We start from the raw sequence: 16109 nt of genomic DNA, 5'->3' as shown, positions 1-16109 counted from the left end.
TGATTGACTTGGGCATGACAAGCGTGATACCTTAGGCCATGGAGATTCAGGTGGATGGAGCTACGGCGTGGTATGGTCTGACTTCCAGAGATCCACCACCCCACCCCACTGGAACAGGAACTGCCTGGATTTGCTCATCAAACTGTGAGCGAAGCTTATAAGTTCCAGCTGCATTAATGCAATTGTTACGTCTAGCCTTGTTTACGTATAATCTTAACATTTATGATTATATGCCTTGGGCTCTCTATAAGCTAATACATAATAACGTGCTTACTTATGAGCATAACAGAATAAATGAGACAAAAATCAAAATAAATGACCAGGATGATGATGATCAACTAGTTCTTATTAAGAGCCATTAAATACATGGCTCGGGTTTCCATACACAAGGTCCCTTTAACAAACTCGGCTTATAGGTTACGCCCCCGCCTAGAGACACTTAACTCACTGCATTTGTTTAACCTCTAAAAAACCCAGCCATTCCCAGGCCAGGCTCTCACTGAACACCGGACTCCTACCGCCTAGAGCTTTTCTGTTTACATTCGCCACTATAGAGATTTGGTTTGTTTCCAAAAGATGCATTTTAACATTTGTGTGGTGAGCCACATTTGTTATATTTGAACCATGTGTGACGCAAGGGAGAAGGGTAACCACTTGGCTAGAAGGGGAAGGGTGACTCTTTTGGTTAGCAGTGGTACTTCCTGCCAATTTAACAGGAACTGGTTAGATATTGATGGTGGCAGAAATTTAGAAGTGTGTGTATGTACATACATACAGAATCACGCATATATTTTTATATGCCAACAGGCTAATGTGGATGTAAACCTTGTTAAACTGGACCATGCTGTTTTCTAGTCTTTTTAAAAAAAATATTTTTAATTTCTTGTTTAAGTTTATTTATTTTTATGAGAGAGAGCACAAGCAAGGGAGGGGCAGAGAGAGAAGTGGGAACAGAGGATCTGAAGCAGGCTGTATGCTGACAGCAGGGAGTCTGATGCGGGGCTTGAACTCACAAACCGTGAGATCATGACCTGAGTTGAAGTCAGACACTCTATCAACTGAGCCACCAAGTTCCCCTTAAAAGGTTTTGTTTTTAAGTAATCTCTACACCCAGCATGGGACTCAAACCCACAACCCTGAGATTAAGAGTCACACACTCCACTGATTGAGCCAGCTAGATGCCCCTTTTTTCTAGTCTTAAATATAAAGGAAAAACACTTTCTAGGAGTCTGTTTGGCCCACTTTGGAATTAGATAATATATCTAGGTCTTAACTAACCTAGAAGTGCTTCTAGGATGAGGCCTCATTCATGTCTTATTATGTCTTCAGTTATATAGACTGTGAGGAGCCAAACAGCAAAAATAGGGGAAGGGCTTCATCTGATAGTGGAGTGATTCATAAGTTAATAACACAGATGGAAAACTAAGACCCAGAGAGGCTGATTTGTCCATGGCCCACAATAAATTCCTTCCTTCCTTCAACAAACATATATTTAGTATGTATTATATAGGTGTATTAGTTATCTATTGCTGTATAACAAACTACCCTAGAACTTAGTTACTTAAAATGACACACATTTATTGTCTTACTTTCCATGGGTCAGGAAATCTGGACATGGTTTAGCTGGGTCCTCTGCTTCTAGGTTTCTTACCAGGCTGCAATCGTGGTGTCTTCTGGGACTGGGGTCTCATATGAAGGCTCCACTGGAGGAGAACCTCCTTCAAGTACACATAGTTGTTGGTAGGATTCAGTAACTGCAAAAACTGAAAGTCTTGGTTTCTTGCTGGCTATTGGTTAAAGGCCACCCTCAGTTCCCTGACACATGGCTTCTCTGACATAGCATATTGTTTTATTAAAGTATATAAGCCAAGAAGGCAATAGATAGAGTCTACTAGGAAGACAGAAGTCACAGGCTCTTATAACCTAATCACAGAAATGGAATCCCATCAACTTTATCACATTCTGTTGGTCAAAAGCAGTGATGCAGCCCACACTCAAGAAGAGGGGATTCCACAATGGCATGAACACCAGGAGATGGGGATCATTGAGTGCCATCTTTGAAAGCTGTCTACCACAGTTGATACATATATTCAGGTTTCTTTATTCTCAGATACAGCTTTTTCTACTAGACAAAACCATCCGATTACATGATTGTGAAACACTAGTATGTTCACTGTGGTAAGCTGAATAATGACCCCCCCAAAATGTCTATCCTGTAATCTCTGGAATCTTTTAATATGTTACCTTGCATGGCATAAAAGATTTTGCAGATGTACTTAAGTTGAGGATTTTTAGACGGGAAGATTATCCAGGTAGGCCCAATGTCATCACAGAGGTTCTTATAACAGAGAGGCAGAAGATCGGAGTCAGAGAAGGTGATGTGATGCTGGAAGCAGAGGGAGGGAAGGAGATATGATGGAGACAGAGTTTGGAATGGTGTGGCCACAAGCCAAGGATTACGGGCAGCTTCCAGGAGATGGAAAAGGCAGGGAACAGATACCCACTGTGCCTCCAAAAGGAACAAGTCCCTGCTGACCCCTTGATTTCAGTCCTGTAAGATCCATTTAGTACTTCTGACCTCCTGAACTGTAAGATAATGAATTTATGCTGTGTTAAGCCAATAGATTTGTAGTGATTTGTTCAAGCAGCTATAGGAAACGAATACACTCACTGAAGGCACTTTGGGAAGCCCACTTATGGAGCTCTCTAAGAACAAGGGGAGGCACAAGACAGGATGAAGGGCTTCCAAGGGCTTTTCCTGCCCTCCGGTGACTCCGAAACATAATTTGCCTATTGTAACTTCTCTATTTTGAGGAAATTGCTCTTAGTTCTCTTCAGTACTCAGTGGGTTAGTTAAAGGTGGACCCGGGCCTCACACACTCTTCACAAGAAAACAGAAACGTGGCATTTGCCAGATTACACTAAGACTTCCATTTTTAAAGCCTGTTGCTTATTATTTATTTGTACCTTAGGAGTAGAAACGTTAGCTGAGATGAAAGTACCTGGCACAAATCTCTCTTCCTTCTTTGTGTTTCACAGCCAGATGTTGTGAAATTCTTTTGCTTTTCTTTTTTCTCCAGTGCCTGGAAACCTTGGCTGCTACAAGGATCATGGGAACCCACCTCCTCTAACTGGCGCCAGTAAAACGTCTAACAAACTTACCATACAAACCTGCATCAGCTTTTGTCGGAGTCAGAGGTTCAAGGTAATGGCTTTATGGCTGTATATCTATAGAAAAGCATGAAAATATAAATGCATTCTGCTGAGATAACTTAAAAATATATATACTTTTAAAAAAAAAGTATCAAGCCGTATGACTACTTTTCTGCCAAGGAAGAGCTGGAGGAGGAATGGGGCTTGGCATTCAGGAGCGTGAAGTAGCATACTTGTCTAAAGATGGGGAGAGAAAAGAGAGGAAAATCTCAATATTTGCATCCTTATTTGACCTCTGACAGAATTATGTATTTCCTTGTGCCCTTGAATGTTATGAGCAGGGACATCTCTGGCTCCACGGGGGTTCTGGGAATAGGCCAAGGTAGTGGTTATTTCCTTGCTATGTTATGGGCCCTTGCCTGGACAAAATATTTTCTTTTCTTTCTGTCCTTTCCTCTATCGAAAATTCACTCCTTAGCTATTAAGGTTCAATAATGCTATTGTTTGCTATATCTTTCCTTCCTTCTTTCCTTTTTCTTTCTTTTCTTTTGTCCTTCATTAATAATTCAGTGAAAAAGCCATTCATCAGGTCCAAGCAAGGAGAGTAGCCTGGCAAGGTCAGGGCTTTTGTGAGGCAGGTGGCTTAGAAAGGCAATTGGCCTAACATGATGGAGTGATTGGTTGCTTACAAAAGGATTGAGCATACAAGTTAACATATTGAAGATAATGGAAGCCAGGTTCCTCACTATTGGCAAAGGGAGCCAGGGAAAACCAAAATAAAGCCTAGACTGTCAGATGGGGATTGAAGTTATTAGTATATATTTTATGGTTTTGATATATATAGAGAGAGCTATGGAAATAAATATAAACATGTTAGTAGGTCTGTGTGTGTATGTATATACATATATATTCCTTATCTCTGTCCACTGAGAGGACCTCAAACAGTGACACAGTGATAGCACAGAGCACACTTAGTCCTCAGATCTTGGTTTCTAGATATTGTTCTCCATTACATCAAAACTAGGACTCCTTGGGGTGCCTGGGTGCCTCAGTCAGTTAAGCGTCTGACTCTTGATTTTGGCTCAGGTCATGATCCCAGGGTCATCAGATCGAGCCCCATGTCAGGCTCCTGTGCTGAGCATGGAACCTGCTTAAGATTCTTTATTGCTCGCTCGCTCTCTCTCTCTCTCTCTCTCTCCCCCTCCCTCTAAACAACAACAACAACAAAACAAAAAATAAATTAAAAAAAGAACTAGGGTTGCTTGGAGAAAATTGCTAATTCTAGAGCTGATCCTGAGAAAGTGCAAGAGGGGTCTGAAGCATGTTGTACAAGAAAGTAAGGAGGGGCCTCTGGGTGGCTCAGTTGGTTAAGCATCCAAATTCAGCTCAGATCATGATCTCATGGTTCATGAGTTCAAGTCCCACCTTGGGCCCTCTGCTGTCAGTGCAGAGCCCACTTCAGATCCTCAGTCCACCTCTCTCTCTCTGGCCCTCCACTGCTCTCTCTCTCTCTCTCTCTCTCTCTCTCTCAAAAAGAAACATAAAAGAAAAAAAAAAGTAAGGAGTTATAGGGCTAGTCAAAAGGTCACAGAAACCAACTGGAAGGGTCTCCATGGTCCAAATCTAACATACATTGAGCTTCAAAACAAATAATTATAATAATAAATATACCTCATGGAATAAAATAAGAATCCACAAATCCACACTGATATACATAAGTAAACAAATGAGGAGAAGAAAGGCATTTTCTTATAGGAGAATGGCAGCTAAGAAATGTAGATTATATGACAGAATTAGAAAATTCTCCATTTGGCAACCGTCATAGTAATAATTAATTCAGAGAACAAATATCAGGGTTTGCAGATATCCCATGACTTTATCTACTACTGGGTGAAAGTTGCATGAGGAACAGGGTATTTACATAGCCTCAAAGATTGCCCCACGAAATACTCTAAAGGGAAAACAAGTAATTCTGCTGTGCAGAGAACTGGCATATACTCCTTACTCAAGTGATCAAAGTTAGTATCGCCAGTTATAGGGAAACTAAACATTCTATCCCACCTGACCTATCAAGAGCATAACATCACTTTGGTGATATTTCTGCCCAAAATTCATAATATGAATCTAATCATGATGAAACGTTAGGCAAATCTGAAACAAGGGACATTCTGCAAGGTGACTAGCCTCTATTCTTCAAAACTGTCAAAGTCACAACGGTCAAAAAAGGACTGACAAACTGTTCTTAATGGGAGCATTAAACTAAAGAGACCTGACAACTAAGTACCTCTGTGACCCTGGATTAGATCCTTTTCTACAAAGGATATGATTCAGGCAGTTGCCGACTTGAATGTAGATTTCTAAGTAAAAGTGATAAGGAAGTTCTTTGTATTATTATTATAACTTTTCTGTAGGTTTGAAACTATTCCAGAATAAAAATACAGCCAAAGTACTTGAGAAAACACAACACCCATTAATGATAAAAGTCATCAGCAAACTAGGAATAGAATGGAACTTCCTCAACTGATTAAGAGCAGCTATCGAGAAATCTATAGCTAACATTATATTCAGTGGTGAAAGGTTTATTAAATGCTTTCTACTTAATAAAATCAGGAAAAAATAGCGATGCCCATACTCACCTCTTTTTTTTTTGTTTTTCTTTTTTCTTTTTTAATGCTTATTTATTTTTGAGAGAGCACAAGAACACAGGGGAGGGGCAGAAAAGGAGTGTGGGGACAGAGGATCCAAAGTGGTCTCTGTGCTGACAGCAGAGAACCCAATGCAGGGCTTGAACTCATGAACCATGAGATCATGACCTGACCTGAAGTCAGACGCTTAACTGAGCCACCCAGGTGCCCGCCCCCCATACATCTTCTTTTTAACATAATACTGGAGATCCTTGCCAATGAAATAAAGCAAGAAAAAGAAAAAGCATGTAGGTTGGAAAGGAGGAAATAATTTTTTTTTAATTTATGGACAACATGATCATGTATGTAGACAATTATACATAAGAGCTATTACAAATAATAAGTAAAGTTATCCAGGTTGCACATTACAAGGACATATACAAAATTCAGTTGCATTTCTATGTATCAGCAGTGAACAATTGGAAAATAAAATTTTGAAATTCCATTTACAATAGCATAAATAACTTCAGAATTAACAAATGATATTAAAGACCTATATACCAAATACTACATAATATTGCAAGAGTAAATTAAAGAAGACATAAATAAATATACAGACATTGTTCATGGATTAGAAGACTCAATATTGTTAAAATGTCAATTTTTCCCAGATCTATAGATTCAATGCAATCCCAATCAAAATCATAGTGGTTTTTTGTTTGTTTGTTTTTTTGTTTTTTAGGAGCGCCTGGGTGGCTCAGTTGGTTAAGCGTCCAACTTTGGCTCAGGTCATGATCTCACAGTTTGTGAGTTTGAGCCCCATGTCAGGCTCTGTGCTGACAGCTCAGAGCCTGGAGCCTGCTTTGGATTCTGTGTCTCCCTCTCTCTCTGCCCCTCCTGCTTGCACTCTGTCTGTCTGTCTCTCTCTCTCAAAAATAAATAAACATTAAAAAAAATTAAAATTATAGTTTTTTTTAATTTGTTAAGCTGATCTTAAAATTACATGGAAAGGCAGAGTACATAGAATAACTAAAATAATTTTTAAAAAGGTCAACTTTTAAGGCCTAATCCTGCCTGATCTTAAGACTTTCTAGAAAGCTACAGTAATGAAGAGAGTAGTATTGGCATGAGAATAGTTATATAGATCAGGAGTTAGCAGACAGTGGTATGTAGACCAAATTCTACTACCTACCTACTTTTGTAAATAAAGTTTAATGAAACATAGCCACGCCCATTGTCTATGCCTGTTTTCATGCTACAATAGCAAAGTTAAGTAGTTGAGAAAAAACTGTCTGGCCCTCAAAGCCAGAAATGTTTGCTATCTGACTTTTTATGAAAGAAAAAGGTTTTCAACTCCTGCTATAGGTATCAGTGAAACCAAATAGAGTCCAGAAATAGACTTGCACTTACATGAACAGTTGATTTTCAACAGAGATAAAGGTTGGTCTTTCAACAAATAGTTCTGGAGGGGTGCCTGGGTGGCTCAGTCGGTTAAGCATCTGACTCTTGATTTCGGCTCAGATCATGACCTCACCATTGTGAGACTGAGCCTCATGTCGGGCTCTGCCCTGGGCATGGAGACTGCTTAAGATTCTCTCTCTCTCTCTCTCTCTCTCTCTCTCTCTCTCTCTCCCCCCCTCCCCCACTTGCATGCATCTGCTGTCTTGCTCTCAAAAAAAAAAAATAGTTCTGGAGAAAAACAGGAGCTCTTCATGAAGAAAAATGAACCTCTATGTTCAGATCATACCGAAGACCAAAGTTAACTTTAAATTATACTACTGAGAAAAGAGCTATGGTACTAGCATAAGGATGGATATATAGACCAATGGAATTGAAGTTAAAGTCCAGAAATAAGCCCACACATTTATTTATGGTCAGTTGCGTTTTTAAAGGGTGCCAAGATCATTCGATGGGAAAGAATAATCTTGTCAACACATAGTGTTGGGACAATTGGATAGCCACATGGAAAAGAATGAACCTCACTCTCTATATAAAAATTAACTAAAAATGAGCCAAAGACCTAAATGTAACTAGATCTAGCTTTAGAAGGAGCTCTTGGGGGTGTCTGGGTGACTTAGTCAGTTGAGCGTCCAACTTGATTTTGGCTTAGGTCATGTCATGATCTCAGGGTCATGGGATCGAGCCCTGCATCAGGCTGCACTGGGCGTAGAGCCTATCTGGGATTCTCTCTTTCTCGTTCTGCTCCTCTCCCCTGCTCACGCTCTCTCTCTCTAATTAAAAAATAAATAAAAAATAATAGAAGGAACTCTTAGAAGGAAACATAAGTATAAATATTCATGACTTTAGTATTAGGCAATGGTTTTTTAGTTATGATAACAAAAGCACAGGCAACCAAAGAAAAAGTAAATTGGACTTCATCAAAATTTACAACTTTTGTGTGTCAGGAACACTACTGACACTATTAAGAAAATGAAAAAACAACTTACAGAATGGGAGAAAATATTTGTGAATCATTTATCTGAATAAGGATTTAATGTCCAAAATATGTAAAGATCTCTAAGTTGACAATAAAAGGACAACTCAATTAAAAAATAGGCAAATGATTTAAATAGACATTTCTCTATAGAAGACATACAAATGGCCAAGAAGCACATGAAAATGTGCTCATATCATTAGTCTTTAGGGAAATGCAAATCAAAAGCATAATGAAATAATACATCACACAAGAAATAACCTTGAATGGTTGTAGTTAAAAAAAATTTTTTTTGAGGACAAAAACAAGCATTGGTGAGGATGTGGAGAAATTGGAACCCTCATACATTGCTGGTGGAAATGTAAAATAGTACAGCTGCTATGGAAAACAGTTTGGCAGTTTCTCAAAAAGTTAAACATAACCTCATAACCCAGCAATTCCTCTCCTATGCGTAAACCCAAGAGAATTGAAAACATAAGTTCACACAAAACCTTGTACATGAGTGTTCACAGCAGCATTATTATAAACTCAGTGTCCATTAACTGATGAACAGATGAATAAACTGTGGTATATCCATACTGTGGAATACTACTCAGCAACAAAAAGAAGATACAGTAAGATATACTGATACAACAATATCGATGAACTGCTAAAACGCTATGCTAATTAAGAGAAGTTAAACACAAAAGACTACATGCTCAACTCAAGATGGATCTTAGGTCTAATTAAAATGAAAAATGATAAAACTTGAGGAAACGAGGGGAGAAAATGTTCATGACCAGGGTTTACCTGGATTTAGGCAGAAAGTTCTTAGGTGTGACAGCAAAAGCATGATCCATAAGAGAAAAAAATGGGTAAATTTTACTTTGGACTTCACTGAAATTAAAAATGTTTTGCTCTGTGAAAGACATTTTTAAAAGCATGAAAAGATAAGCCATAGCCTGGAAGAAAATATTTGCAAATCATATATACAGCAAAGGACTTATATGCAGAATGCATACACAAACTCTAAAAACTCATAGTAAAAAAAACCAACCCAAATTTTTTTTTTTTTTTAAATTTTTTTTTTTTCTCAACGTTTATTTATTTTGGGGACAGAGAGAGACAGAGCATGAACAGGGGAGGGGCAGAGAGAGAGGGAGACACAGAATGGGAAACAGGCTCCAGGCTCCGAGCCATCAGCCCAGAGCCTGACGCGGGGCTCGAACTCACAGACCGCGAGATCGTGACCTGGCTGAAGTCGGACGCTTAACCGACTGCGCCACCCAGGCGCCCCCAACCCAAATTTTTAAAAATGGGCAAAAGACTTGAACAGATACTTCACCAAAGATGATATAGAAATGGCAAATAAGCACATGAAAAGACATTCAACATCATCAACCACTAGGGTAATGCGGAAGAAACCCACTACACATCTATTAGAATGGCTAAAATAAAATATACTGACAATAACATGTGTTGACAAGGATATGGGGTAACTAAGACTCATACATTGTTGTTGCAAATGTAAAATGATACAATCTCTCTGGAAAACATTTTGGTAGTTTCTTATAAACATACACTTACCATATAACCCAGGATCCCTATTCCTAGGTATTTACTCTGGAGAAATGAAAGTTTATGCTCACATAAAACTATATACAAATGTTTATAGCAACTCAATCCATAATCATGAAAGACTAGAAACAACCCAATGGATTAACAAACAGCAGTATATTGGGGCGCCTGGGTGGCGCAGTCGGTTAAGCGTCCAACTTCAGCCAGGTCACGATCTTGCGGTCCGGGAGTTCGAGCCCCACGTCAGGCTCTGGGCTGATGGCTCAGAGCCTGGAGCCTGTTTCCGGTTCTGTGTCTCCCTCTCTCTCTGCCCCTCCCCCGTTCATGCTCTGTCTCTCTCTGTCCCAAATAAATAAATAAACGTTGAAAAAAAAATTTTTTTTTTAAAAAAACAAACAGCGGTATATCTATGCACTGGACTACTTACTACTCAGCCATAAAAAGGAGTGAACTACTGATACATGTGTCAGTTTGGATGAATCTCAAAGATGTTGTGCTGAGTGGAAAGCCAGTCTCAAAAGGTTACATACTATATGATTCTATTTATGTGATATCTTAGTCCATTCTGGCTGCGGTACCAAACTTACCATAGACTGGGTAAACAAACATTTGTTTCTCATAGTTCTGGAGGCTAGAAGTAAAAGACCAAGCTTGTTGGCAGATTTGGTGTTTGGTGAGATATTGTCTCCCGGTTCGGAGGTGGCCGTCTTCTTGCTGTGTCTTCACATGGCAGAAGGGCCTTGGGAACTCTGTGGGGTCTCTTTTATAAGAGCACTAATCCCATTCATGAGGGTCTGTGCTCTCATGACCCAATCACCTACCAAAGGCCCTACCTCCAACTACTATCATAGTGGGAGTTAGGATTTCAACATAAGACTTTTGGAGGGACATAAACATTCAGTCTTAGAGTGCAATATTCTTGAAAAAGCAAAACCATAGTAACAGCAAACTCGTAGGTAGCTGCCAAGGTTTGTTTATAGGAAGGAGAACTATAAAGTGGCAGGTTCAGGATAGGAAAGTTATTGGGGGTGGTGTGCCTGTTCTGTATCCTGATTGGTGTGATTGCACAGATCTATACATGGGTTAAAATTTACAGAACTACATACCATATAAATAGTTTTACCATATGGTAATAAATAAAATGAAAAGTTTTAATGGGGCCTGTAATGACTTTGCGGGGGAGAGTAGTCAGAAAGCACCTACCACCTGGCACATAGTAAACATTCAATAAAATGTTTAGCTGTTATTATTAATGTTTCAAGTTTGTGGGATTCCCCACACACACAGTGGCCCTAAAACTTACTTAAAAACCGTAGAGATACAAGCATTAAAAGAAATGCTCGCCAAAGGGGAAACATAGTTGTATACAGTATGTAATGAGTACTGAGGGAATGGAGTGAGGGAGGAGCCAGAGGGTGAGCCTGGGGGCTTCTTCAGGCCGCCTGACACCCCAGGCTGACATTTACCGAGTGCTGTTTCTCTGCTGTGGCAGTTTGCTGGGATGGAGTCAGGCTATGCTTGCTTCTGTGGAAACAATCCTGATTACTGGAAGTACGGGGAGGCAGCCAGCACCGAGTGCAACAGCGTCTGCTTCGGGGATCACACCCAGCCCTGTGGCGGTGATGGCAGGATCATCCTCTTTGATAGTGAGTATGCCCTGTGCCCGTTGCTGCCCAAGATACAGGAACCCTTGTGCCAGAGGAACCACCTGCCCAGCCTCCCTCCCCCCCTTCCATTCATTCATTTTTTCACTGACATGGCAATACTTATTAAGCGCCTCCTGCAGGCCAGGCCCTGACCAGATCCTGGGGATACGACACTGACCAGGAAGACTCAGCCCCTGCCCTCTAGAAGGGAGGACAGACATTTAACAGTAATTAATTATGGTCGCGCCATGTGCTTGGAAGAGACGAGGCCTATCGTGGGGTACTTCGGCAACCTAGAAAAGATGACCTTTGCCATGTAATGTAGACACCGGTGTAGCTGTTCAGTATCAGCCTTAAGGTCCTCTTATTTAATTGTTTGGTTTCCAAGCCCTTTAATGTCTTCCTTGGCATTTGGGATCTTATTGTGATGCAGCCGAGAAGAGAACATATGCTTCAAGTTGTCTCTCCAGGGCTGATACTGAGTGTGCCCTGACCAGCCTCCTCTCTGACCCGCCACATCTGTGAGATGCTGGCTGGGGGTAGGGTGTGCTATGGATGGGGTATAGATCTGGGGCCTTGACCTCTCCTGCACCTTATTCTAACCTCTGGGCTACCTGATCCCTCATCACAACCCCCCGCATCCACTCGGTGGTAATGAGACTTTGTGAGAGCTAGAGTACCAATGTCGCTCCAGATTTTAAATGGTAGAAGGCAGACTCTCACAAGTGAGGCAGACAAAAGGAAAGGCTTGAGGTCACTAAGATACACTATAGAGTCTATGGTGTCTTTGTTAGGCGTGAGGCTTGAGTGGATGTACTCCTACCATCTCAACCCGAAGAGCAACTCAGCTTTAAGCAGAAATGTCATGTGGTGTATTCGTTTCCTAGGGCTGCTATGACAAATGATCACAACTCAGGAGGATTCAAACAACAGAAATTTATTCTCTCATAGTTTGGGAGGCTAGAAGTTCAAAAGCAAGGTTTTGTCAGGGTCATGCTCCAGGGAAGACTTCCTTTGCCTCTTCCAAGCTTCTGGTCACTGTTGGCGGTCCTTGGCATTCCTTGGTTTGTAGCTGCATCACTGTAATCTCTACATCCTCCTTCACATGGCCATTTTCTCTCTGTCTGTCCGTGCCTCTCTGTCTCTCTGTATCTCCTCATAAGGGCGCTAGTCATTGGATTTAGGGCCCACTGTCATCTAGTGTGGCCTTATTTAACTTGATTACATATGTAGAGACCCTTTTTCCAAATGAGGGCACATTCATAGTTACCAGGCATGGTAGGACACAATCCAGCTACTACATATGGTGTATGTATGTACATATGGGGTGTAAAGCCACCCCAAGTTTATAACTGAGCCTTTCACAGGTTATAGCTTAGATATTGTCAGAAGTGTGTGCTTGGGCAGAGGACGAGAGAAGGATTGGCAAGCGGAACTCATGTGGTCAACTGTTGGTCTTTTTGGTTGAGTGTGCCTGCTGGAGACTGCCAGTGGCTCCCTATACCTCCTGTTATGTCAAGACAAATATGGGGCACCTGGGTGGCTCAGTCGGTTGAGTCCAACTGTGGCCCAGGTCATAATCTCACGATTCATGAGTTCAAGCCCCGCACTGGGCTCTCTGCTGTCAGCGCAGAGCCCATTTCAGATCCTCTGCCCCTCTCCCTCCCACTCTCTCTCTCTCAAAAGTAAACAAACAAACAAACAAACAAAAAAGACAAATGCTCAGTTTAGTACCCCTGTTAAAGCTAAAGACTGAAACTTGGCTAATGTTTAAGAATGGTTGGCGAATAATCTGTTCTGCACATCTATTTAGGTTTTCACTACCAAAGTCCATTACTATAAAATTCTCTGCTTTGACACCCTAGCCCAGGAGAGTATGCTTACTGAGCTTACAAATTGCCTGGCCTACTCTTAAGTGACAAAAGAAAGGAAATAAACACTGAGTACGTAGAGTGGGTGTTAAGGCTTTACATAAATTATAAATTTACATAAATTAGGTCCTTCTGGCAGCCGTCTAAGAAAGGCATTATTACCATCACTCTCTCTTTACAGAAGAGAGTTCTAGGACATGGAAAGGGTAAATATCTTGCCAGGACTTACACCACCAGCAAGCCGTAGGATTACACAGTAAACAGAAAGAAAGCAGGGTATGTGGGTTTGCTACCTGTTTTTCTATTTTAAACAGAATATGGTGTTACTTTTTTTTTACTGGAGAATAGATGGTGGTGAGCATATGGAGAAATTGGAACACACATTCCTTGCTGGTGGAAATGTTAAATGATGCAGCTGCTGTGGAAAACAGTCTGGCAGTTCCTCAAACGTGAAGCAGAATTACCTTATGACCCAGCAATTCCACTCCTACATATATACCCAAGGGAGTTGAAAACATATGTTCACACAAAAACTACTCCCTGAGTGTTCATGGCAACACTGTTCACAATAGCCCCAAAGTGGCACCAACCCAAACGTCCATCAGCAGAAGAGTGGCTCAACAAAGTATGCTATATCCACATAATGGAATATTATTCAGCCACAAAAAGGAATGAATTACTGATACGTGCTATACTGTGAATGAACCTTGAAAACATTGTGCTAAGTGAAAGAAACCACACATGTTGGGCCACATATTTTATGATTCCACTTATAGGCAAATCCATACAGACAGAAGACAGATTAGTGGTCACCAAGGGAGGAGAGGGGAGGGATGGGAAGTGACCACTTAGTGAATATAGGTTTTCTTGTCGGGGTGATGAAAAATGTTCTGGAATTAGATAATATCAGTGGCTATACAATACTGTGAATATTATACCACTGAATTGTACACTTTAAAATTGTTTGGGGCGCCTGGGTGGCTCAGTCGGTTAAGTGTCCGACTTCAGCCCAGGTCATGATCTCACAGTTAGCGAGTTCGAGCCCTGTGTCAGGCTCTGTGCTGACAGCTCGGAGCCTGGAGCCTGCTTGGGATTCTGTGTCTCCCTCTCTCTGCTCCTCCCCCGCTCATGCTTGCACCCTGTCTCTGTCAAAAATAAACTTAAAAAAAATTTTTTTTAAATAAAATAAAATTGTTAAAATGGTGGATTATATATAAATTAAAAAACAGAATATTTTTACATGGTAATATTTCATTTCGCACATTTTGATTGGGTGTCTGCTGTGTGACAAATAGAATTACGTTTTCTTTAGTACAGTGCCTGTACTGGACGTGTCAAATGGAAATAATGTGGCTTAAAGTCAGTCAGGTACCAAGTATCATCTTTGGTACTGGAAATATATCTGGGAGATAGAGCTGGGTCTCACACAAAGGTGCAGTGAGATGAATTAATTATAATGAAAATAATAGCTGTCTCTTGAGCACTCGCTGTGTGCCAGCCTTGATTCCAGGTTCTTTTGTTTATATTATTTAACCCTCACAACAGCCCTGCCGGTAAGGAAACTGGCTCAAAAGATAAAATAATTTGTCCAAGTGAATAAGAGCCAAATTCCGAACTCAAACCCAGGTTTGCCACAATTTTTATTTCTCTATTTGCAGCAACTAGAATCCCTTTTATTAACAACAATAAAATAGGTCATGATAGCAGATCCAGTTTAATGCTTTAAAAGCATGTGAATAGAGTGTGCCTGGTGGCTCTGATTATTGTCAAACCGGCCCCTTCTGCAGCCGTCCAGAAGCTGCCCTCTCTGGCTTCCATTGCTTCAGGGACTGACAGGGGTGGCCTTCTGAGAAGCTGCCTGCTCCAGTCTCCAGAGGCCCTGATGCATGTTGACCGGCAGGGACCCCTGACCATAGCCAGCTCCAATAACTCCCACTCCTCAGCTCTGCAAAGAAAGGTACAAAATGCAGCCCTGTAGAAATAATCTCTGAAGTTTCCTTGCTAGAGGGTAAAGTGGTCTAAATAGCTCAAGTATTACCTCATAGAAGTCTTTATGATGCATTGGATAAAGCTGAGCATTTTGGAGATGGTGACTACAGACTGGCCCATAATTTGGGAGGACAAAGATGTCTCTTTAAAAAGATCGGAGGGGCGCCTGGGTGGCTCAGTCAGTTGAGAATCCAACTTTGGCACAGGTCATGATCTCACAGTCCGTGAGTTCGAGCCCCGCATCGGGCTCTGTGCTGACAGCTCGGAGCCCGGAGCCTGCTTTGGATTCTATGTCTCCCTCTCTCTCTGCCCCTCCCCCGTTCATGCTCTGTCTCTCTCTCTCTCTCTCTCTCTCTCTCTCTCTCTCTCTCTCTCTCACTCTCTCTGTCAAAAATAAATGAACATTAAAATAAATTGTTTTTTAAAGATTGGAGAAAGGGACCAGGTGATGGTTTCCCAGCATATCAGGCTCTGCTACCAGTGTGGCCGGAACCCAGGTCCCAGCCAGAATGTCCGTGGATACCTCTTGTTCTCCGCTCTGGGCTCCTCAGCTCTAGTGGCTCTTAGGCTGCGTTTGCACTTCAGGAGAGGGACTATGGAGGCTGCTGTCTGCTCTGTCATCATTGCCACATCAAGTAATTTGCCGTAGGCTGTCTGTCTGACTGATTTTCCAGCAAACTCTCCTGAGCTTCAGGAGGTTGCTGAAGTAGGCTGGATACTGTGTGTAAATGCAGCACTAACAGAAGATTCAGAGCTCCTGCTGCCCCTAGGACTCAATTTTATTGAATTATCAGAACCAAATAAAAGATCAGAGAGGCTAGAGTGCCTGGATGGC

At 41.3% G+C, this 16109-nt stretch overlaps 1 protein-coding gene across 3 annotated transcripts in view; it reads left to right on the top strand.

Annotated features, from left to right (window-relative positions):
* The window catches only part of KREMEN1 (kringle containing transmembrane protein 1), a 74380-nt gene that overhangs the window by 43682 nt on the left and 14589 nt on the right, over window positions 1–16109 (top strand). For all 3 annotated transcript variants that reach the window (XM_047828383.1, XM_047828382.1, XM_047828381.1), the window contains exons 4-5: window positions 3081–3205; window positions 11261–11414. In XM_047828383.1, the coding sequence (XP_047684339.1) occupies window positions 3081–3205; window positions 11261–11414 (279 nt within the window). The remainder of the gene's footprint in view (window positions 1–3080; window positions 3206–11260; window positions 11415–16109) is intronic.

The sequence above is a fragment of the Prionailurus viverrinus genome, chromosome D3, assembly GCF_022837055.1.
Source record: "Prionailurus viverrinus isolate Anna chromosome D3, UM_Priviv_1.0, whole genome shotgun sequence".
NCBI lineage: Eukaryota > Metazoa > Chordata > Mammalia > Carnivora > Felidae > Prionailurus > Prionailurus viverrinus.
Note: the sequence above shows the minus strand (reverse complement) of the source record. Positions and strands in the feature narration are given on the sequence as shown.